The 20836-nt window shown below is 41.9% G+C and overlaps 1 protein-coding gene across 1 annotated transcript; it reads right to left on the reverse strand.

Moving 5' to 3' along the window:
* Positions 1 to 4045: 4045 nt before the first annotated feature.
* On the reverse strand, positions 4046 to 18352 carry LOC109908826 (membrane progestin receptor delta-like). Its single transcript, XM_020507550.2, has 7 exons — positions 18087 to 18352; positions 14850 to 14977; positions 14437 to 14642; positions 11197 to 11323; positions 10944 to 11040; positions 10519 to 10663; positions 4046 to 10252 (listed from the first exon to the last, which is right to left on the reverse strand). The coding sequence occupies exons 1-7, from the start codon at positions 18279 to 18281 to the stop codon at positions 9987 to 9989; spliced, it is 1164 nt and encodes a 387-aa protein (XP_020363139.1). The 5' UTR covers positions 18282 to 18352; the 3' UTR covers positions 4046 to 9986.
* Positions 18353 to 20836: the final 2484 nt, after the last annotated feature.

The following is a 20836-nucleotide window of genomic DNA, read 5'->3' on the forward strand; positions in this document are numbered from 1 at the left end:
CCCTCAGTCTACACACAATACCCCATAATGACAAAGCAAAAATAGGTTTTCGGGAACTTTTTGCAAATGTATTACAAATAAAAAACTGAAATATACATTTGCTTAAGTATTCAGACTCTTTACTCTGTACTTTGTTGAAGCACCTTTGGCAGCGATTACAGCATTGAGTCTTCTTGGGTATGATGCTACAAGCATATTTGGGGAGTTTCTCCCATTCTTCTCTGCATATCCTCTCAAGATCTGTCAGGTTGGATGGGGAGCATTGCTGCACAGCTATTTTCAGGTCTCTCCAGTGATGTTCGATTGGGTTCAAGTCCGGGCTCTCAAGGACATTCAGAGACTCGTCCCAAATTCACTCCTGCGTTGTCTTGGCTGTGTGGTTAGGGTTGTTGTCCTGTTGGAAGGTGAACCTTCGCCTCAGTCTGAGGTCCTGAGTACTCTGGAGCAGGTTTGCATTAAGGATCCCATTGTACTTTGCTCCATTCATCTTTGCCTCAACCCTGACAAGTTTCCCAGTCCCTGCCGCTGCAAAACATCCCCATAGCAGAATGCTGCCACCATCATGCTTCGCCGTAGGGATGGTGCCAGTTTTCCTCCAGTTGTGATGCTTGGCATTCAGGCCAAAGAGTTCAATCTTGGTTTCATCAGACCAGAGAATCTGGTTTCTTATGGTCTGAGAGTCTTTAGGTGCCTTTTGGCAAACTCCAAACGGGCTGTCATGTTCCTTTTACTGAGGAGTGGCTTCCGTCTGACAACTCTACCATAAAGGCCTGATTGGTGGAGTGCTGTAGAGATGGTTGTCCTTCTGGAAGGTTCTCCCATCTCCACAGAGGAACTCTTGAGCTCTGTCAGAGTAAACATCGGGTTCTTGGTCACCTCCCTGACCAAGGCCCTTCTCCCCTGATTGCTCAGTTGGCCGGGTGGCCAGTTCTAGGAAGAGCCTTGGTGGTTCTAAACTTCTTCCATTTAAGAATGATGGAGACCACTGTGTTCTTGGACCTTCAATGTTGTAGAAATGTTTTGGTACCCTTCCCCAGATCTGTGCCTCGACACAATCCTGTCTCTGAGTTCAATTCCTTCGACCTCATGGCTTGGTTTTTGTTCAGACATGCATCGTCAACCTTATATAGACAGGTGTGTGCCTTTCCAAATTGTAGAATCCAATCAACTTGTAGAAACATCTCAAGGATGTTCAATGGAAACAGGATGCACCTGAGCTCAATTTCGAGTCTCATAGCAAAGGGTCTGAATACTTATGTAAAAAAAAAGTATTTCTGTTTTACATTTTTCATACATTTGCAAAAAAAAAAAAAAAATGTTTTCGCTTCGTCATTATGGGGTATTGTGTGTAAATTGTTGGGAATTTGTATTTATTTAATCAATTTTAGATCAAGGCTGTAACGTAACAAAATGTGGAAAAAGTCAAGGGGTCTGAATACTTTCCGGGATTTACTGTTGCCTGAGAATATGGAAAAGTTGAATTACTTTAGTGAAGTTTAAGGGGCTCAGTGATTTTCAACCCCGAGCATACTTTTCATAGGCGAAATTTCAAACATTCTTCTACAATTTTGATAATAAGAGCTTTACCATTATAACCATTCTGTATTGTAACAGTAAGAAGCCATCTTTCCATTTTCAAGCTGTGTGATATAATCTGCAGGAGTGAAAGTGATTTCAAGAGAGGCCTATTGTGCCAAGTCAATTGCACTAATCAGAACGCTTTCTATTGTTAGGCAGTTATGTCAGATCTATCATTTTTCATATGCATAGCCCAGACCATAGTAAAGAAACTGCATACAAAGTCTGTGTTCTTCATGGCTGTCACTTGCATTCTATTGGGATATCAATTATCAATTAGCATTTTGCAATATGAACTAAAAGTAAATGGTCATGTGTGTGTGTGTGTGTGCGCGCGCAATGGTAAGTTTGACCGGACGTCGTCTACTGTCGATATTGTTCACTACACAGTTGGTTATAGCAAAAGGAATACAGTACAATGTTTTGCATCTCTCCGCCTACTAATTCAAATCCGAATGTACAATATTATATTTACAAACATTATATAGTAGAGTTGTATAGTTATTCTTTTGACTTAATTCATTATTTATCTAATGTATTACTCTGTTTAAAATGTCTTACTGTGTATTCAATCCTTTTCTGTCAGTGGACAAAACAAAGACGACTAATTGTAAAATAGGAATATTTTTGAAAAAACAGCGGGGGAACTTCTACTAAAGGGCAGGAAGGTGTTTTTCCTGACATGCTATTCTTAAATGTTTTGCATTGAAATACCGTAGAATGATTTCTCTGTCCAAGGCCAGTGAGTATACTCCAAATAAAAACATGTGTACGCAGTGCAAGATTATAGCTCATCGGTTCAGGTACAGTTACATAGCTTTCATAGGAAATAGCCAGGTTAACATGCCTTATAGTGACCCCCAAAGCATTTAACATCAAAGCAAGCTGCTGAAATCCAGGAAGGGACAAGATGGTTGAGAGAGATTCATGCGAAATGGTTTCACATGTAACAGATGGATAACAATGATCGAGCCTTCAGGAGGAGAGTGACAGATGGAGTTGAAATAGAGACCATGATACAACCTATAGACCACAACAAGGTCTACTCCTCCTTTTAACATTTCATCTTGAAAATAAAAGCAGGCGTTTTACAAGACTAGTAAAACAATTGGGACACCTTTGAATGTAAATATGTAAATCTACTTTATTGATGTTTAAAAAATTGTCATGTTCAAATATTGTTACCCCAGCACTTTGTATATCGTCTGCCCACGAATAAAACAACCATCTGGTTCAAGAGGTCAGTTTCCAATTGTATACCATCTTACAGTACATATTTTTAAATGCTTCTGAGGATGAACAAATATAGACTAATTGTACCTACACGTTTTAGCCTGCAAAAGCATCTTTCATTGTGTGGGGGTCCGTAATCAATTACCTGAATTACACACAGCAGTACTTTCTCACTGGAAGTCTCACCACACACATCAGTTACTGGAAGAATACAGTTTTATATTACCTTACATCACCCCCCAAACAAACAAACACACTTTGGATATATTACAGCAGCCTCTCTTCACCTGACACTTTTTTTCTCTCTCCCTCCCTTTTCTCCACATCCACTCCCTTAGGAGTGATAATGGGTTGTGAGTAATGTTATATCGCTGGCTCTCTCCCTCTCTTTAGTGTATTGGAAATGAAAACACTTGCTAGGAAACAGTGGTCCAGCATGAGCCTATCACGTCTTGTAAGACGGGACTATACCTTCAACCCCGCTATAGAGATATACTTTCCACTGCCCATCTCCTTCCAGGGCTGGAGCCAAGCGAGTCTGGCCTCGACTATCTCAACTCCCTCATTAACACTCCTCCCCTTTTAAGACCCTTAGAGAGGAGTGATAGAGAGACTCTATTCCCCATCTGAAGTGCACAGACCAAGATCTCAGCATCTTCCTCATTGACAGATAGAAAATAAGAACCTCAAATTGCCTCAAAACAAGATAAGCAACATTTTATTGTATGTTACCACAATTTGGTAGAATGTGGCAAAAATAACTATATTTTCCACTCTCTTAGATGAGGTGGGCTAAGCTTGGCAACAAGAGATTCGCAACATACTTGTTGGCTACACAAGCAAAACAATTATCCTTGTACAATCATGCCCCCTACTGCACACATTCATACATACACCAATACGTTGTTCCGTCTTGCAGTAGAACAGTGGTTGTTTTACAGTAGATCATTGCTCAGTGAAAGGTTGTCACCTAGTGTATTTGAAAATAACTGCAGTACTCCCCTATGTGACCCAACATTTCAACTGATACAGTTGTTATACACAGTTGACAGACAAACACATTAATGCTGTCAAATATGTGGTAAGTCATTTTTATTAGAGAAATTATTCCGGTGACGAATACACTCTAATAAGGCAGCATTGATACAATTTTAGTAACAAGGAAATGTTTTTAAAAAAGTGTTTTCCCCCAGGAACTATATTAAGTTCTCCACACAAAACACAGAACATATGCTAAATTAAAATAAAGGTTTAATTAAAGGTTGTAAGAAAGGACAATGAGCACAGACATTCATTCAAACCGCTTCTTTCCTCTTTGCTAAAACCTAGCACTCTTCAGGAGTCACTGGAAGTTCATTGGTGTGTGGTTCTCTGTGTCATCCAACCAAATCTTTGCATAGCTCCCTATTTTACTTACTGTAACATGTCATTCAATATGAACACACTTTGAGAAATCCTCATTGTAGCTTCATGAAAGGGATCGCTGTAAACAAACAGACGCATTTGAACTAATAGGTCATCACTTTTTTCCAGCGATAATCTAGTTAAAAATCGAAAGTAGATTTCAATGACAAAAGCATGACAGAATGTTTAGAAATTTAGTTGAGCATTCAAATATTCAAAAACTTAAAAGGACAATAGGTTATATGCACCAACTGCAGATATATTCAGCACTACAATATGTCAATTCAGATACAGTTATGGTCGATATGGTCGGCCACACGCTAGTCACAACCCACTTCCAAGAAACAAGTCGTAAGACGATGAAAGCACCATACCAAAATCAATAGTGGAAAACTGAGTAGTATAATGATGAAAAGGGCAAATATATAGGTCTATCTGTGTTCAATAAACTAACCCCTGGAAACAATTTTTTTTTTCAAACAATAGGGCACTCGTTGGAGTAAAATGAGGTGTGTCTTTGTGTGTATGTGCGCGTGTGTGTGCCTACACTGCCTGTACACTCTGCTCGACCTGCAACACAGTCCATTTCCCTCACTGATCACCATATCACTTTCTATTCCCTCATAACCACCCAAAGCCTTTAGGGGAGACTGAGGTTGGTTGTCACACGTTTTACTCTGGTGTGTATATGTAACAAGACTCCTTCACCATGAATAGAAAGACCAAGGTCTTGGGTTGAAATAGGGATCCTATTAGTATGTCTTATTCCAACATGGAGTAATAAGCCATCAAACACACTCTGTCCACTTGTGACAACCAGCCCCATCGCAGGGTTGGTTGTCACACAGTATAAGGTTCACAGGAGGTTGGTAGCACCTTAATTGGGGAGGACGGGCTCGTGGTAATGGTTGGAGTGGAATCAGTGGAATGGTATCAAATATATCAAATGCATAGTTTACATGCGGTTGATGTCATTCCATTTGCTCTGTTCTAGCCATTATTATGCGCCGTCCACCCCTAGGCAGACTCCACTGATGGGGTTGGTGGTCACAATGTTGGCTAGTAGTTCTTTCCATTTGTAACAGGAAATTAATCAATATAGTATACAGCATCTTAGAAATAGCCATGCCTTTCTTTGACCGAATGATATTCCTAGCAAAATTCATCATTTTATGCCTTAGAAGAACATATGACATTTTGAGTCAATTTGTGTGTGCGTGTGTTTGCACACACATGTGTACATGTGTCGGTGTGTGACAGAAAAAGTGTTTGGGAGAGAAAGGCAACAAACCCAGATAGCAGAGAAACCTCTGGCCAATGGATGTACACGCTATGAATAGGGAGATGCAGTTTAGACATGGTTTGCTAATTGGCATCTCACAGATGTTTTTAGACTACATAAACTATGTAGAACTGCAGAATGTACTGTATATGTCGGCCAGGCATTCATATTCTATTTTGATGTCTCTGCAACATCTTCCCAATGTGCAAGTTTACATACACCTTAGCCAAATACATTTAAACTCAGTTTGTCACAATTCCTGACATTTAATCCTAGTAAAAATTCTCTGTCTTAGGTCAGTCAGGATCACCACTTTATTTTAAGAATGTGAAATGTCAGAATAATAGTAGAGATAATGATTTATTTCAGCTTTTATTACTTTTATCACATACCCAGTGGGCCAGAAGTTTACATGCACTCAATTAGTATTTGGTAGCATTGCCTTTAAATTGTTTAACTTGGGTCAAACACTTTAGGTAGCCTTCCACAAGCTTCCCACAATAAGTTGGGTGAATTTTGTCCCATTCCTTCTGACAGAGCTGGTGTAACTGAGTCAGGTTTGTAGGCCTCCTTGTTCGCACACACTTTTTCAGTTCTGCCCACAGATTTTCTATAGGATTGAGGTCAGGGCTTTGTGATGGCCATTCCAATACCTTGACTCTGTTGTCCTTAAGCCATTTTTCCACAACTTTGGAAGTATGCTTGGGGTCATTGTTCATTTGAAGACACATTTGTGACGGAGCTTTAACTTCCTGACTGATGTCTTGAGATGTTTCTTCAATACGTCTACAATTTTCAACCCTCATGATGCCATCTATTTTGTGAAGTGCACCAGTCCCTCCTGCAGCAAAGCACCCCCACAACATGATGCTGCCACCCCCATGCTTCACGGTTGGGATGGTGTTCTTTGGCTTGCAAGCCTCCCCCTTTTCCTCCAAACATAACGATGGTCATTATGGCCAAACAGTTCTATTTTTGTTTCATCAGACCAGAGGACATTTCTCCAAAAAGTACAATCTTTGTCCCCATGTGCAGTTGCAAACCGTAGTCTGGCTTTTTTATGGCAGTTTTGGAGCAGTGGCTTCTTCCTTGCTGAGCAGCCTTTCAGGTTATGTCAATATAGGACTTGTTTTACTGTGGATATAGATACTTTTGTACTTGTTTCCTCCAGCATCTTAACAAGGTTCTTTGCTGTTGTTCTGGAATTGATTTGCACTTTTCGCACCAAAGTACGTTCATCTCTAGGAGACAGAATGCGTCTCCTTCTTGAGCGGTATGGCGGCTGCGTGGCCCCATGGTGTTTATATTTGGGTACTATTGTTTGTACATATGAAAGTGGTACCTTCAGGCATTTGGAAATTGCTCCCAAGGATGAGTCAGACTTGTGGAGGACCACAATTTATTTTCTGAGGTCTTGGCTGATTTCTTTTGATTTTCCCATGATGTCAAGCAAAGAGGCACTGAGTTTGAAGATAGGCCTTGAAATACATCCACAGGTACATCTCCAATTGACTCAAATGATGTCAATTAGCCTATCAAAAGCTTCTAAAGCCATGACATAATTTTCTGGAATTTTCCAAGCTGTTTAAAGGCACAGTCAACGTAGTGTATGTAAACTTCTGACCCACTGGAATTGTGATACAGTGAAGTATAAGAGAAATAATTTGTCTGTCAACAATTGTTGGGAAAATTACATGTTTCATGCACAAAGTAGATGTCCTATTAGACTTGCCAAAACTATAGTTTGTTAACAGAAAATGTGTGGAATGGTTGAAAAACGAGTTTTAATGACTTCAACTGTATATTATTCCCAACACATTTTGATATGCCGGCCAAAGGTGTTCAGGTTTATTGGGACGGAAGGTTTATAGCAACAGCACCCAATGCTAATTACGATGATAGTTACCACATGGGTGTGGAATGTAGCTCTCCCTATAATATTTTTTTTTACATGTATACTCCCATAATTCAAACATTTATTTAAAAAAATACTGACATCTTTTTTATATATTTTTTTACTTTCATCTATGAAAACAAATCCCCTCACTTCAATGCTTTGTTATGATGACATAAATTAACCAGATGGATTAGTTCTTTCAAAGAATTCACACATTTTAATCTAAAAATGATTACACAGTGCCCTCTAGTTTTGGAGTTATAAGCACTGTGACAACCAACCCTGGTCTCCCCTACATACTGGACACAGAGCTACATGATAAAATAATGACATGTGTGTTAGGTCTAGCGTGGTACATGTAAGTGCTATTATGTCAAGAAATGATTATATGATGTTGGGGATGTAATTAATCATTTTTCCTCATCTAAAACATTTACAAAAATAATAATGTAAATATGCAGGTAATTCCCAGAAAAAAGGAAACACTTGAGTAAATGAGGGATACAAAGTATGTTGAAAGCATGTGCTTCCACACAGGTGTGGTTCCTGAGTTAATTAAGCACTTAATATCCCATCATGCTTAGGGTCATGTATAAAAATGCCCAGTTTCCCATTATTTTGGCTACCATAGCTAGAAGAGATTTCAGTGACTTTGAAAGAGGGGTCTCAAAGGAGCATAAGGGTTTTAAAGGGTGTGTGTGTGTGTGTGTGTGTGTCTCTCCGTCACCAGATCTCAACCCAATTGAACACTTATGGGAGAATCTGGAGCGGTACCTAAGACAGTGTTTTCCACCACCATCAACGGTGTCGCGTCCCTCCAATAGAGTTCCAGACACTTGTAGAAACTATGCCAAGGCATAGAAGCTGTTCTGGAAGCTCGTGGTGGTCCTTTATTTTGGCTGTACATTACCTGTACATATGCTTCACACTTTACAACTGAACAGAAACAGTAGGTGCTGTTATATATACTACAAGGAATAAATACTCAAGAGATACCACACTCTTTTTCGAGGATACATGTAAACAATAGCCACTGACAATGTTATATCAGCATGGGGTGAGCGGTGTATTGGTTTGCCATAAACCTGCAATGACCACCACGATACCACATGAATACGACAGTGCCAAGACCCTTTGACCTCCACTGACCACATCCCCATTCCTGGGAGGTGAGGTGACATCACTCATTCAGTTCTGTTCTGCACCATCATCTAAGATTTCTTCCATCAGATAGCTGTTATAAACAAGGTCATTTGGAATGTCCTATCTCCCTAAAACATGTGTATGTTTTAGGGTGAATTTCAGTAATTCTCTGACATTTAAACAGCACGTAGTGTTTAAAAAAAATGCATCCAATGACCATTACTGTATGTTGTAGAAGTAAAAAATAAGAGTACTCCAAAGAACAATTCAAGTGACTGGGCATTCACAGGAACACAAACTGCGAAGAACCATGAAGTTTCCATGGAAACGTACCTCTGTAAAATGTCACCTGTTTTTTAATCATAGACATGGTACAGTGCTGTAGCTTTCAGGTACACACTTAGAAAAAAAGGGTTCCAAAAGGGTTCTTCGTCTGTCCCCATAGGAGAAACCTTTTTGGTTTCAGGTAGAACCCTTTTTGACTCCAGATAGAACTATTTTGGGTTCTATGTAGAACCCTCTGTGGAAAGGGTTCTACAAGGAACTCAAAAGGGTTCTAGCTGGAACCAAAAAGGGTTCTCCTATGGGGGCAGTCGAAGAACCCTTTTAGGTCCTCGATAGCACCTTTTTTAGTGTAGACGTTTAGAGAAGGTTAATCTGAATGAGTACTACACTGGTCTATAAATCTATTAAAGTCATAGTGGAGATTTAAATGAGATGGTATTGAATATTAAATCAAAATGGTGGAATCATACTAAGTAGTCCAGTTAGTGAGAGTACAGATTATTTTAGAAGTCATGAGAATCATGTAATGGATAGTCATAATTTATATTAAATATGGATTTTGAGATGTTCTAATAATGGCTTACAAATATATAGGACATTTCAAAAACAGTAGCTAAATACTTATATATTAATATGAAAATTCCCTACAAATTTACAGTTAAAGATTTTTCCAGTTTGAGATTTACACGAACCAGAAATAATATTTACAAGTACTTAGGTAACATTTGGGTCAATATATATATATAGAAAAAGGCACTTTTATGTGTTGTTAGACATCACATATGCTTCATACAACCCAGATCCTTTCAAGTATAAGTGAAAAGAAGTTGGCATATGATACTTTAACTCAAAATACCTCCAAATCTTTAACATTATACAATGATACTGAATAACTGAAAGGCTTCATAGAAATAGCTGGGTATTCGGCTTCAAACAGTGAACACATTAATAAACTCCTAAACAAACCTTATAATGACGTTAGATTAACATGTAGAAAAACCATCCTGTGATAATAATCCAATGGGTTTATACAAATAATACCTGGTTTTAAAAGGTATAATATAACTTCTTATGGTTCTTATTTCCAAAGTTCACGACTGGTAGAATGATTTAGCCAAACCTTTTCATTTGAACATACTGGTTGGTCACTGGTTGTGGGGAGTGTCACTGTTCCTTGCGTTTCGTGGGTGGCGTCAGTGGGTGGTTGGCACTGTGGTGAGGGTTCCACAGCAGAGGTGCACTGAAGATGCCAATGATGCCTAGGTTGAGGATGATGCCGAGGGCCAGTGCCCCCAGGGTACTCAGGAAGGAGGGTACGGCCGCCTGGGCGATGAGCCACGCCCTGCGTGAGGTCATATCTGCTAGCACCGCCTCCATCTGGAAGTGGGTACCCACCACGGCACAGATGTGGAAAAGCTGGTGACTGTGACCTGAGAGAGGAGAGATCAATGAGAGAGAGTCATTAGAAATACTTGAATTTGATCATACTGCAGTGAGCAAGGATTTACCAGGTTTGCTCAAAGAATTGTCACTGTTCAAATATTTGCCTACAGTACCATAATGGATACAGTAGAAATTATACCGCTATGCGCCAACAATAACTGGCCACAGGCCAGAGTAGCTAAAGCTTGCTCAATAACTGATATAACCTTCCAATTCCAGTTGCCATGGTAACCGGGCGCTGGTGTGGACGTACCAAAGTAGTCGAAGCGCCCCGGGGCCAGCCTCTCTGGGAGGTGTGAGGCAAACAGGAAGCAGGTGAGGAAGGCGAAGAGGAGGTGGTAACAGTGACTGGGCAGGGCCTCACTGTGACAGCAGCTGCCCCCGCAGCACAACAGCAGCTACACACACACAGAGACACACACACATATACAAACCCACATAAGATCATTGGCACAAACAGCAGCCAAGAGATTAAAAGATTTAACAACATGTGGTCAAATCTTTATTTATTCTACACAAAATCAGCTTCTAAGTTAATGAGCCAAAAGTCCTGGTCAAAGTATTAAAGAGAGGCATTAATCAGATCTAAACTGTGACATAACAAACAGAATGCAACCCAATTACCGTACAAGCAGACTTTCTGTGAACTCTGTCTATACCTTTTCAAAATAAACTCACTCTGTAAAATAGAGGGATGTTGTCAAAGATGAATGGAAAGACAAATGCCCCTGTCCGGAGAATTTTACTCCGGTGTGGAAACTGCATCTCCAGGAATCTATGAAAAAAAAAAGAGTTAACTTAATGGTTTCAACGACCAGGAGAGTGATGCAGAAAAGTTACAATGGTTTCAACGACCAGGAGAGAAGTTACAATGGTTTCAACGACCAGGAGAGTGATGCATCATGGGTAGGAGACCGTATTGGCTGCCTACCTAGAATAGCAGGACAGGCTGGTGCAGAATAGTGTGTTGCAGATGGCGATGGGCACAAAGTGTTGGTGCAGCCAGCTGTTGACCCAGCAGTCAGGCATCACATAGGAGCTATAAGTTATGGCACAACCTGAACACAAACACAAAAACACTGAAAGGTTCAAAAAAAAAAAAAAACATACAATATCTGAAACTAAAGCTACCATGCATTTCCCTACCAAACACTTAATTATAAATTGCAACGCTCATAACATATCAATTAGGCTCTAATAACCTACTAATGAAACGTTGGCCTTGAACTTGCGGTAAATATGCTTCAAAACCAGTTTTAATCCCAATGATGTACTTTCAATAAATCAAGAGGCTTTTTTAAATAAGCTTGGCTGCAGAACACCACCTACAGTAAACATTTGCAATTCTTATCCCAGAAACTTTTGGACATTTAGGGCTGGGTATGTTTTAGGGCTGGGTATGTTTTAGGGCTGGGTATGTTTTAGGGCTGGGTATGTTTTGGCAGTAAGGAGAATTGTGGTAGAATAAGGATCATATTGCATGGGCCTCATATCCATTAATATGGATTTGAAAATAAACTTTGTCTCTTACTTTGAAAAAGTGTATGTTTGAAAGAGAGGGACAAGTCTATCACACCCATACAAGCAAACACACACCCAAGAAAAGCACACGTATTCACAAGCAGAACGCAAATACCCAAGTATGTGAATTGGTTGAGCAAGCATGTGGAAACAGACATGAATCCATGGAAAATGTACATGTGAAGCTGTAGAGCAGTGGTATGCACACATCCATATAAACTTTTCCCAGATGCTGGATCCGAGAGGAAAAGATAGCATAGATTAAAATATCAGCCTGTCTGTTGACCTAAATCTGACAGTGCAATCTGGTGCAGCATGCTTTCTGTTTGTAAACGAAAAACAAACATTATTCCAAGGTGAAAGAATTGTAAAATAAAACAAACTCTGATTTCACTGTTGGTATTGAGCTGTCGAACTCGTTTACATAGTGCTTTACTCAGCTTATATGTACAGTTGAAGTCAGACGTTTACATACATTTATTTTGGAGCCATTAAAACACATTTTTCAACCACTCCACAAATGTCTTGTTAACAAACTATAGTTTTAGCAAGATGGTTAGGACATCTACTTTGTGCATGACACAATTCATTTTTCCAGCAATTGTTGACAGACAGATTATTTCACTTATAATTCACTGTATCACAATTCCAGTGGGTCAGAAGTTTACATACACTAAGTTGACTGTGCCTTTAAACAGTTGGAAAATTAGAGAAAATGTTGTCTTAGCTTTAGAAGCTTCTGATAGGCTAATTGACATAAATTGAGTCAATTGGAGGTGTACCTTTGGATGTATTTCAAGGTCTACCTTCAAACTCAGTGCCTCTTTGCTTGACATCATGGGAAAATCAAAAGAACTCACCCAAGACCTCCAAACGCCTGAAGGTATCACGTTCATCTGTACAAACAATAGTACCCAGGTATAAACACCATGGGACCACACATGAGTCATACAGCTCAGGAAGGAGACATCTCCTAGAGATGAATGTACTTTGGTGCGAAAAGTGCAAATCAATTCCAGAACAGCAGCAAAGGACCTTGTGAAGATGCTGGAGGAAGTGAGTACAAAAGTATCTATATCCACAGTAAAATGAGTCCTATATCGACATAACCTGAAAGGCCGATCAGCAAGGAAGAAGCCACTGCTCCAAAACCGCCATAAAAAAGTCAGACTACGGTTTGCAAGTGCACATGGGGGCAAAGATCGTACTTTTTGGAGAAATGTCCTCTGGTCTGATGAATCAAAAATAGAACTGTTTGGCCATAATGACCATCGTTATGTTTGGAGGAAAAAGGGGGAGGCTTGCAAGCCAACTGTGAAGCACGGGGGTGGCAGCATCATGTTGTGGGGGTGCTTTGCTGCAGGAGGGACTGGTGCACTTCACAAAATAGATGGAATCATGATGGAAAATTACATGGATATATTGAAGCAACATCTCATTACATCAGTCAGGAAGTTAAAGCTTGGTCACAAATGGGTTTTCCAAATGAACAATGACCCCAAGCATACTTCCAAATTTGTGGCAAAATGGCTTAAGAACAACATAGTCAAGGTATTGGAGTGGCCATCACAAAGCCCTGACCTCAATCCTATAGAACATTTTTGGGCAGAACTAAAAAAGCGTGTGTGAGCAAGGAGGCTTACAAACCTGACTCAGTTACACCAGCTACGTCGGGAGGAATGGGCCAAAATTCACCCAACTTATTGTGGGAAGCTTGTATTAGGCTACCCGAAACATTTGATCCAAGTTAAACAATTTAAAGGGAATGCTACCAAATACTAATTGAGTGTATGTAAACTTCTGACCCACTGGGAATGTGATGAAAGAAATAAAAGCAGAAATAAATCACTCTACTATTATTTTGACATTTCACATTCTTAAAATAAAGTGGTGACCCTAACTTACCTAATACAGGGAATTTTACTAGGATTAAATGTCAGGAATTTTGAAAAACTGAGTTTAAATGTATTTGGCTAAAGTGTATGTAAACTTCCAACTTCAACTGTATATACTGTATTCTATTCTACTGTATTTTAGTCAATGCCACTCCAACATTGCTCATCCAATATTTTTTACATTTCTTAATTCCATTCTTTTACTTTTAGATGTGTGTGTGTATTGTTGGGAATTGTTAGATACCACCACACTGTTGGAGCTAGGAACACAAGCATTTCCCCTACACCCGCAATAACATCTGCTAAATATGTGTATGTGACCAATAACATTTGATTTGATACTTGAACAAGACATGTATGAGTAGGTTTTGTGGGCCAAAAACTTTCATTAAAGTGAATCTGACAAGCCCAGACAGCAAAGAAACATGACACCCACGGCGCCAAATAAAACACACAAACAATGAAGTAACCACACAAACAATGGTTACAAATGTGGGAAGTAGTATATAAAGTTCTAATTGTGCAACTGATTGCCCAAGTTCACCGAGACATTTTGGAACTTTAAAGATGGCACGTGGCCTGTACCCTGTGGGATTGCACCCGTTCGGATTAGGGGAAGCAGTAGCCTACTGTGAGAGTTGGCAGTCTTGGTACTGGAGGAAATGTAACCAGAAAGAAATAACTAAAAGGTAAAGGAAGCACTAATAGTCTAACTGTGAAGTGCAGACAGTCAGACTTCATGCAGCGGGCCTTACCCAGGCTGTAGAGGCTGAGGGCGCCGTAGTCGAAGAAGTAGCAGATGTGGCGTGCCTCGGGGGACATGGTGCTGAAGGTGTGGGCACAGCTGGAGGTGAAGGGGTACACGCAGATTAGCAGCATGTACACCAGCAGCGGCCAGGTGTAGCTCTCCGACAGGAAGTTCAGTGTGGAGCACAGGACACTGAAGCGCCACAGGAAGTACCTGGGATATGAGACGTGTCGCAACACCATCAGTTCCATTTCAAATTAAATGGGGGAGTGATCGGAAGACTTGATATGAAGACAGGAAGACAATCTGATACGTAGGTTTTCCAGTCAAAACCAGCCCTAATTGTTACAGAATACCTCCCGCCATCTATGGATCTGATCTCCTTGTCTTCATTCAGAGTGTTTGCATTGGTGTACATACCATGTGGGCAGGAAGTGGGTCCAGATGTTCACGGTCTCATTGGTCATCTGGAAGCTGCTAAGGATGCAGTCCAGGGCGGAGCTTTGGGGGTGACGGTATCCCGAGATGATGCCATCCTCCCGGAACACCTGAAGGCAAAACACTGTGATACACAGTACACAGGCTACTATAGAGATGATCTAACAAACAACTGGAGGACATCAAGACCTGTCCTCCTAGTCTGGTACATCTGGGCCTGTATTTCAAAAAGTGTCTTAGAGCAGGAATGCTGCTCAACACTTTTAGTATTTTAGCAGACACTCTTATCCAGTGTGGCTTACAGTTGCATTCATCTTAAGTTAGCTAGGTGGGAGAACCACATATCTCAGTCATAGTAAGTACTTTTTTTAGTAGCTATCAGCAAAGTCAGTGCTTGTAGAGGGGAAAAAGTACAGTGCGAGTGTTAGTCTACCTTTAGATTTTGTGGCATAGAGAAAGTTAAGATATCAGATTGGGGAGGTGATATTAATAATACTCTGAGTAAAAGAGAATGTTTTGGGATTTTCACCCTCCAGACATTATTTCCTAAAGGACTTAATGATGAAATGCCTATGTATGTTATGTTGTGAATTTGTACATGGATTATGTGCCTATTTAAGATTACTCTGATGTTTTTCGTACGAAGTTCCCAATGACTAATGAAAACTTGCTATGTCCTCGTGGTCCTTGTGGTTTTACAGATGTGTTTAATACGTCTTATTTATACACTTTTGTAATATTTATGAAATGCATATTGTTATATTTGGTAGCACTTATTTGTTTTTCCTGCGCCTCCATCCCCCAATGTGTGGAACGGATGTGGGTGGGACTAAGTCTACATAAGGGTGCACTTTTTTTTTTACTCACAAAAACTCTGACGAAGGACGTGAGGCCGATTCGTAAGCTTATTAAAGATCAGTGATACTACCAAGAGCAGTGTGCGGTTTCCTTTTTCCTTCATCTTGTTCAATTGTTGCCATGCACCTGCAAAGAGATGGCTCAGATGTGCGAGTGCCTTTTGAATTTTGAGTGTTAGTTCACGAAAGGCAATCTTTATTAAATGTTTTATTTACAAAAAATGTGTGTGTGTGGGGGAAGGGGGGGGGGGTGCTGTGGGATTATTTAAGATACTCTTTGAAGAGGTAGGGTTTCAGATGTTTTCGTAAAATGGTTCCAGTAGAAAGAAGAGCTTTCACTGGGCTGAACGGCATCTGCCCTCATGTAGGGGTGGGAGGGCCAAGAGACCAGAGTTGGCAGAACCGAGTCCTCGGGTTGGGGTGTAGGTTGCAGGTTTTTGCCCTCATGTAGGGGTGGGAGGGCCAAGAGACCAGAGTTGGCAGAACCGAGTCCTCGGGTTGGGGTGTAGGTTGCAGGTTTTTGCCCTCATGTAAGGGTGGGAGGGCCAAGAGACCAGAGTTGGCAGAACCGAGTCCTCGGGTTGGGGTGTAGGTTGCAGGTTTTTGCCCTCATGTAGGGGTGGGAGGGCCAAGAGACCAGAGTTGGCAGAACCGAGTCCTCGGGTTGGGGTCTAGGTTGCAGGTTTTTGCCCTCATGTAGGGGTGGGAGGGCCAAGAGACCAGAGTTGGCAGAACCGAGTCCTCGGGTTGGGGTGTAGGTTGCAGGTTTTTGCCCTCATGTAGGGGTGGGAGGGCCAAGAGACCAGAGTTGGCAGAACCGAGTCCTCGGGTTGGGGTGTAGGTTGCAGGTTTTTGCCCTCATGTAGGGGTGGGAGGGCCAAGAGACCAGAGTTGGCAGAACCGAGTCCTCGGGTTGGGGTGTAGGTTGCAGGTTTTTGCCCTCATGTAGGGGTGGGAGGGCCAAGAGACCAGAGTTGGCAGAACCGAGTCCTCGGGTTGGGGTGCAGGTTGCAGGTTTTTGCCCTCATGTAGGGGTGGGAGGGCCAAGAGACCAGAGTTGGCAGAACCGAGTCCTCGGGTTGGGGTGTAGGTTGCAGGTTTTTGCCCTCATGTAGGGGTGGGAGGGCCAAGAGACCAGAGTTGGCAGAACCGAGTCCTCGGGTTGGGGTGTAGGTTGCAGGTTTTGCAGGTTTTTTATGGCACAAGCTGGGAGTCCAACCAACAGCGAGTTGCAGTAGTCCAGACGGGAGATTGATTAGGACCTGCACCGCTTTCTGTGTGAGATAGGGTCATACTCTACTAACGCTGTAGAGCATGAACCTGCAGGAGCAAGGCACTGCTTTGAAGTTTGCAGAGAACAACAGGGTGTTGTCCAGGGTCACGTCAAGGTTCTTTGCACTCTGGGAGGGGGACACCGTGGAGTTGTCAATCGTGATAGAGTGGTCTTGGAGCGGGGGCAGGCATTCCCCTGGAGGAAGAGGAGCTCTGTCTTGTCGAGGATGAGCTTGAGGTGGGCCGACATCCAAGCTGAGATATCTGCCAAGTGATTTGGTGTATAGAGAGAAGACAAGAGAGGGACTAGAACCGAGCCCTGGATGACACCAATAGTTAGGGTACATGATGCAAACACAGTCACCTGGTAGGAGCGGCCTGCCAGGTAGGAGGCAATTCAAGAGAGTGCAGAGCCTGAGACGCATAGCCCTGAGAGGGTGGAGAGGAGAATAGAAAAGAGAAAGTCAGCTTTGGCAGTGCATAGAGAAGTCTTGGTTGAGTGACCCATTGAGTGACCCGTCTTGAAGCCTGGCAGGTTATGATAAAGAAGATGGTTCTGAGAGAGATAGTGAAAGAGTTGGTCAGAGACAGCACGCTCAAGTGTTTTGGAAAGAAAAGAAAGAAGGGATACAGGTCTGTAGTTCTTGGCATCAGAGGGTTTGAGTGTTGGTTTCTTGAGAAGGGGAGCGACTCAGGCCATTTTGAAGTCAGAGGGGACACAGCCAGTGGTCAGGGATGAGTTGATGAGGGAAGTAGGAATGGGAGGTCTCCAGAGATGGTCTGGGGAAGGGAGGAGGGGATGGGGTTGAGCGGGCAGGTTGTCGGGCGTCACTTCATAATTTAATAGGCAAAACTGATCCTTTATCAGCACTGCTACTCTGAGACACTTTGTGAATACGGCCCCGGGTGAAGATGGAGCAAGGACTGGGTTGAACATAAGTTCAAACATCCCTCTGGGAACTATGTGACACAATCCTGATCTCGACACCATATCCTATATTTAGGAAAACATGAACATTTAGTCAGTGAAACCTCTGAAGGTTTGTGAAATGGTTGTGAAAGGTTTCTCTTTAAGTCTGGCCACTCTTACCTTGGGGACTTGGTGGATGTCAAAGAGCTGGGGGAGTTTGATGCTAAGCATGTCTGTGGGCAGTCTGATGGCCCCCCTCCCTCTCTGGCAGGCCTCCCTGAGCCTAGCCCTACATCCTTGGCAGAGGACACACCAGACTGGGCAGTCAAATGCTGGGGCCTGTGCCCCCTCTCCAGGCCCTGGTTCCCATTGCATACAGCGGTCCCAGCCCCAGCCCTGGGCCCAGCCCCCACCACCGTTGTCCACCCCACCCCCCCACCACAAAGGAAACACTGCAGAGAGAGAAAGGGAAGAAAATGTCTGTTAGATATAATTCTCTAGAAATTACACTGACATACACTCAGATATATTGTGTGAGGACTGTTACATACCCATCAGAACAAAAAAAGTGTTTACATATCACACATGATATGCTGTATGTGAATCGGTTGGGGAATAGTCCACTCTGTTTCCACTTGATTTCAAGTTACAAACCAATACAAAAATATTCAATAGAATTTTCATTTGGTTCCTTCAAAATGAGTATTTCTTCTTTTGTCGTAAAGTCCTTGTTTTCTGGACTCTTCCATTGTGTCAACCTTCTCTAGACGTCCCCAGACATGGACTCAGATTCAGACAGTGGTTAGCATTTTCACATTATTATTATTGTTTTTAATTAAACCTTTATTTAACTAGGAAAGTCAGTTAAGAACAAATTCCCTGACAAAACCCAGAAGACGTCCTATGGGACTCCCAATCACAACCAGATGTGATGCAGCCTGGATTCAAACCAGGTACTGCAGTGACGCCTCTTGCACTGAGATGCAGTGTCTTATGGTGGGCTGTTAACTAACAAACCTAGCATGACAATAACATGTTTCTGCTATGTAGTACTGAACAGAAGGATCCTAATTCCTAATGTTTTGTACTGAACAGAAGGATCCTAATTCCTAATGTTTTGTACACAGTGTATATCATATCAATATGTGCAACCTACTAACAAAGCTTATTGTGAAATAGACACTAATTACTTGGGTTGCAATGTCATACAGAATTCAATATTGTCACGCCCTGACCTTAGAGAGCTTTTTATGTCTCTATTTTGGTTTGGTCAGGGTGTGATTAGTGTGGGCATTCTATGTTCATTTTTCTATGTTTTGTATTTCTTTGTTTTGGCCAGATATGGTTCTCAATCAGGGAGAGCTGTCTATCATTGTCTCTGATTGGGAACCATACTTAGGCAGCCCTTTTCCCACCTGTGATGGTGGGTAGTTGTCTTTGAGCAACCTTTTTTACTGACTTGAGTCATGATACATTTTTCAGAGTGACTCGTTCCTTTTAGTCGTTAGTTTGATCTGCTCTGCTGGCCACGATGAGTCCTACGGCAGGATTAATACCCGTTTCTCCAGCTCAGCGGTCCCAGAGACGTGCTACAACCACCAACTGTCTATCATATGTGCGCGCACGAAAATAGATCATGCAGCATAGAGAATAATACATGTTAAGAACTGGTATTTGATCTCATGGTGTAATAATGAATGTGATTAATTGATTATTGAAAGCTATACAGCTTTGTAGAAGCCTAAACAGCCTGCCTCTGTTCAACAAAATCGAGGAAGAATCATTTGGGGGCCTGCAGCAGTGCTTATCTCCCTCTCTCGGCAGGCAAGTCATTCCGCAAAGAGTCGTTCACAATCTAGTCTGGTTGTATGCCTAGCTATCACAAATGTACATTGTTTGAAGCACACTTTAGTAAGTCACAAATGACAGCTCCAATAAGCCCCTTATGGTGAATGAGAGGCTTGTAGAATCATGAGCCGGTCAAGATTTTAGTTAATCGTTGGCCGGGAGGGGGCCCTGCGCGCTCTGGGCATGACTAAATAAAAATAACGAAATGAGTCGAAAGAGTCCTACTTTTGACTGAAGTCAGTAAAAAGTGTTGAACTTCCCATCACTACAGGAAATATTAAGTGATAGCCACTGAGGCACACACAAACAGCGGAACATGTATGTGCTGAACAAGCAAAACGTATGGATTGTATGCAATAATATGACATGATGACAATCAACTGACTTTCACAGCTTCTTTTCTGTTTATGGCACTTTGCTGAAGAAATTGACTTCTTGGGTTCTTCAAGGGGTTCTCCTATGGGGACAGCCAAAGAACCCTTTTAAGGCTCTTGATAGCACCTTTTCCTCTAAGAGTGTATGTTAAAGAGCACCATCAAACTAAAATCCGCTCCATCCATTATCACGAGCCCGTCCTCCCGAATTAAGGTGCCACAAACCTCCTGTGACCACCATCCATATGGCTTTCTTTGTGAGAGTACAGTTACTACAACAGCCTCATATAAGTCCTATGCTAAGGCTCAGAATGGAAGTTGCTTTGGTCTGATGATTTGTCAGAGTCAGGGCACTTATCTCAGTGTTGGCTGGGTGAAATATTACCTGGAGGTTGCCCTGACATTAGGGTGCATACCTCAGGCTCTGTGATGTGACATTGTGTGAGAGGGGACAGGACACTGCATGGTGGCCCAGCTGCAGGCCTTATCACATTTGCTGGGACAAAGTGTGCTTTGTGACTGAGGCCCTGTCTGGAGAGAGCAGGGCCAAGGGCCGACTGTTACAGACTGGCCTGGGCTCTATGAAAATGAGTAGCAATTCTGCTCAATACCCACACATGCTGAACTGGAAGTTCTTATTCATGGAAATGTGCACACACACATGCAAACGCACACACACACACAGAGAAAGCGAGACAAGACAATAGC

Source organism: Oncorhynchus kisutch, linkage group LG2 (assembly GCF_002021735.2).
Source record: "Oncorhynchus kisutch isolate 150728-3 linkage group LG2, Okis_V2, whole genome shotgun sequence".
In the NCBI taxonomy this organism is placed as follows: domain Eukaryota; kingdom Metazoa; phylum Chordata; class Actinopteri; order Salmoniformes; family Salmonidae; genus Oncorhynchus; species Oncorhynchus kisutch.

Excerpts from the sequence above, each read along its gene's own strand:
- LOC109908826 (XM_020507550.2), bottom strand. The coding sequence starts at position 18,281 with ATGCAATGGGAACCAGGGCCTGGAGAGGGGGCACAGGCCCCAGCATTT. Across the intron at positions 14,978-18,086 it reads ACATCCACCAAGTCCCCAAG|GTGTTCCGGGAGGATGGCAT; the intron begins GTAAGAGTGGCC and ends TTTTGCCTTCAG. Across the intron at positions 10,664-10,943 it reads ACATCCCTCTATTTTACAGA|CTGCTGTTGTGCTGCGGGGG; the intron begins GTGAGTTTATTT and ends GTGTGTGTGTAG.